General features: G+C 44.5%; 2 protein-coding genes across 3 annotated transcripts; one reads left to right on the top strand and one right to left on the bottom strand.

Moving 5' to 3' along the window:
* Nucleotides 1-610: 610 nt before the first annotated feature.
* LOC128276758 (ATP synthase subunit e, mitochondrial-like) lies at nucleotides 611-1,466 on the bottom strand. Of its 2 annotated transcripts, XM_053015219.1 has the most exons (4): nucleotides 1,310-1,466; nucleotides 964-1,120; nucleotides 835-892; nucleotides 611-748 (listed from the first exon to the last, which is right to left on the bottom strand). In XM_053015219.1, exons 1-3 carry the CDS (start codon nucleotides 1,352-1,354, stop codon nucleotides 846-848), a joined length of 249 nt encoding a protein of 82 aa, XP_052871179.1. In that variant the 5' UTR covers nucleotides 1,355-1,466; the 3' UTR covers nucleotides 611-748; nucleotides 835-845. The 2 variants fall into 2 exon arrangements, with proteins under 2 accessions (XP_052871179.1, XP_052871178.1); XM_053015218.1 differs by having other exon boundaries at nucleotides 747-892.
* A 287-nt stretch (nucleotides 1,467-1,753) lies between these two features.
* On the top strand, nucleotides 1,754-2,550 carry LOC128276759 (complex III assembly factor LYRM7-like). The gene is made up of 4 exons (XM_053015220.1): nucleotides 1,754-1,818; nucleotides 1,893-2,036; nucleotides 2,111-2,192; nucleotides 2,267-2,550. Exons 1-4 carry the CDS (start codon nucleotides 1,798-1,800, stop codon nucleotides 2,371-2,373), a joined length of 354 nt encoding a protein of 117 aa, XP_052871180.1. The 5' UTR covers nucleotides 1,754-1,797; the 3' UTR covers nucleotides 2,374-2,550.
* The last annotated feature ends 344 nt before the right edge of the window (nucleotides 2,551-2,894 follow it).

Below are 2,894 nucleotides of genomic sequence, written 5' to 3'. Positions count from 1 at the left end.
GATGTCAAAGTGTACATCGCCCAGAGTCCGGCCAAGGACTTTTTCCCTGGTTCGCTCGTACAGGGTCGTCACTGGGAACATTTGGGTGGTCATTTCAAGGAAGTAAGTTCATAAATACATCGGTAATGGGACAACTTACTGACAACCAATTTTTATCTGATTGTAGGTTCGCTTTGACAAGATGGAGGGGAAAAATTTCCACAACAAAATGGAATTTCTAATGGCAAGCCTGACCAGTCAGTCGTAGATGAGGAATTCAATCGAACGCCCGATGACGCGATTTGCACAATGGAAGACCGTTTAAAATCTAAGCAGCGTAATGTCAGTTGCTAGGCAGCTGTTTTGGTTCGACGAACCCGGCCGCCGTTCGCGATGTACTGATAGTTTTAGTTTTCGTAACTAAAATTGTTTAAACTACTTAATAATCAACGCTAAATACGCACTCTCATTAAACAAAGTTCATTACTTTCATTCTGGGGCAAATCTGCTTATTTCTTTCTTGCAAATGAAGGTGCTTGCTTGTAGATCAATAGGAAGTCCTTCGTGGAAACTACAATGTTTGGCGCACCAGCCGAATTACGTTTAAAACTAATGTTCGATACGTATTAAAATATGGTTGCAGCACGACATATATTCCCATGTTGGTTGTTTATTAAACGTGAGCTACGAAACAGGGAATGGCCAGCATGGTTGCTCCCCCCTACAGGACCCTCTGTTCAGCAAGAACTTTTCGAACGGGTTTCACATCCTAAGTAAGAGTTTATTATTGAACCAGAACTGCATATTTTACAAGACACATGTTGTTAGATGTCTTCAGACGGGATAAAACGCTACCTTCAATCTGTTTACTTCTTACTCGGTCCGGACAGTTCAGCGATGGCCTTTGCTTCGGCTAAAAAAGAAATCAAATCGAAGGAAATCAATTTCGCTAGCTACAGACGGCTCCTTGTTCACCATGCTTACCTTCCTGGTTCCGTTTCTTCTCCACGGCCAATTTTGCGTCCCGGATGACCTTTTGTTGTGCCTCGACTTCGCGAATTCCAACCTCTCGCTTGGCCAGACGCTGCTGATGGTAAGCACCGTAGGCAACTCCGACGACCAGGAACGACCAGCGGCCGAACTGAAATTGTACGGTGAAGACAATTTTTACACTTCCAATACCGTGCACCAGCCGAGTGGATTCAAAGGACCACCGATTGAACAACAGCATCCCGGAGTGAGTTTTGTCCGGTAACCATTACATAATGTTTTGGTTTCTGCGATGCGGCAATCCAGCGTTTTGGCTCGGATCTAACATCCAGTGACTTACCCGAATCAAAGGAGATACACGAACCGGAGCACCTAGATCGGCCATTTCGAATACGGCAAAGGTAAATTAGGTTCGGGGCGGCAGAATATAAGATTTTCTGGCACAGAACAATCCACTCTCGGTCCCGGAATGGCAGGCCTGCTAAAGTTTGACAGATGGTCACAGACACGAAAAAGGCGAACGACAGGGTTGCATCGCCTACCTACTATGGCGGCGGGATTTGTCGATTGCGAAATGGAACCGAGTGGCTATTAGTTTCGTTTTAGATTTTTTCTGATCTTTGGCCTATTATTTCTCTCAAATAGCGCTCAAAAATACTCTCGTAGTTCTTCCCGCAAGATTTTCCTCTTTGCCGCCCATCTATTGTTTCGTCGATTAATTGTCATCGAGCTACGGCACGGTTGACAGTAGAAACAAAAACATTTGCTTTGCTGTTGCGTAAAACCAAACAAATCTCAGTTCGTCTCACCGCAGCCGGCACCAAAGTTATGAGTTCTCTGCGGCGTGAGGTACGTGATTAGTGGCTAGTAGGTTAATTATTCAAAGTCACGGGTTGTTAAAATTGAATAATTTCTCACGGCAGGCGCTCAGGTGGTACAAAGTTTTGCAACGTACCAAAAACGATGTGTTTGCTGGCGATTTCCGGACCATTTCCGCGGCCAGGCAGCGCATTCGGGAAGAGTTCGCCAAGAACAAAGACATTACGGACGAAAAAGAAATCGAAGAGGTAAGACCAGAGTGGGTTAAGGCCACCAAAGGGGCTACTTTGTTGGACTAATGTGCTTTATACGTGCCCGATAGAAAATTAAAATCGCCAAGGATGTCAATGTCGAGTTGCGCAGTTCGGTGGTTCAAGCAGTGAGAAAGCAGCCAACTGTGTTCGGTAAGTGAGCCGTGCATTAGTGTGGCAGATGGTCAGATTCGTTCACGGACTAATGATGATTTGCTTCCCTCTAGAGGCCCGCATCACACCGGATACGAGAAAGATGGATAACGTCATGTTCGATCCGGATGCCGAGCTTCCGCCGCCTCGTAGCAAGAAGTGTGGCGATAAAAAGCAGTGAAACGTCTTCCAACGTAGTACAATAGTTGTTTGTAAATATGTTTTTGTTATAAATATTGGTTGCCTCATTGCATAGTTCACCAAGGCATTTCTAAGTCCCTCTCATGTCATCATATCAGCCACCAAAAGTTGTGTAGCTTTGCCAAAGAGCACCCTGAATAATGATAAAAGTAAAAGTACATAAACCCCGTTTCGGACACAATTCTTTTCCATCCGAAAGTTAACGAAAACATTCCAAAATCGTACTATTTTATTTAGTTCATAAAAAGCAACGCAAGCACACCACACGAGAAGAAACCCAGCATATGTTCTGCTACAGTTTCTATTTACCGGAATCGGAAAATTGAATCAGCACCACCATAATTGATGTAACTCCGGCAATGGCCTGTGGAAAAAGAATATGTACTTGTGACCACTTACGACGGGTCGGAAAATGGCACTTACGTTCGATAGCAACTTCATGTCGAGATTGATCATTCCACATGCTTGGTGGATCTCGCGAAGATTAGAAATTTGCCCGAT

The sequence above is a fragment of the Anopheles cruzii genome, unplaced genomic scaffold (genome assembly GCF_943734635.1).
Source record: "Anopheles cruzii unplaced genomic scaffold, idAnoCruzAS_RS32_06 scaffold02374_ctg1, whole genome shotgun sequence".
Classification (NCBI taxonomy): Eukaryota; Metazoa; Arthropoda; class Insecta; order Diptera; family Culicidae; genus Anopheles; species Anopheles cruzii.
This window is presented reverse-complemented; position numbering and strand designations above follow the sequence as displayed.

Bases quoted from the DNA above. Each gene is read 5' to 3' on its own strand.
- LOC128276758 (XM_053015219.1), bottom strand. From the start codon at position 1,354: ATGGCCGATCTAGGTGCTCCGGTTCGTGTATCTCCTTTGATTCGG. The intron at 1,121-1,309 runs GTAAGTCACTGG...GTACAATTTCAG, and splicing joins GTGTATCTCCTTTGATTCGG to TTCGGCCGCTGGTCGTTCCT. The intron at 893-963 runs GTAAGCATGGTG...TTTCTTTTTTAG, and splicing joins GAAGAAACGGAACCAGGAAG to CCGAAGCAAAGGCCATCGCT.
- LOC128276759 (XM_053015220.1), top strand. From the start codon at position 1,798: ATGAGTTCTCTGCGGCGTGAG. The intron at 1,819-1,892 runs GTACGTGATTAG...TTCTCACGGCAG, and splicing joins TGAGTTCTCTGCGGCGTGAG to GCGCTCAGGTGGTACAAAGT. The intron at 2,193-2,266 runs GTAAGTGAGCCG...GCTTCCCTCTAG, and splicing joins AAAGCAGCCAACTGTGTTCG to AGGCCCGCATCACACCGGAT.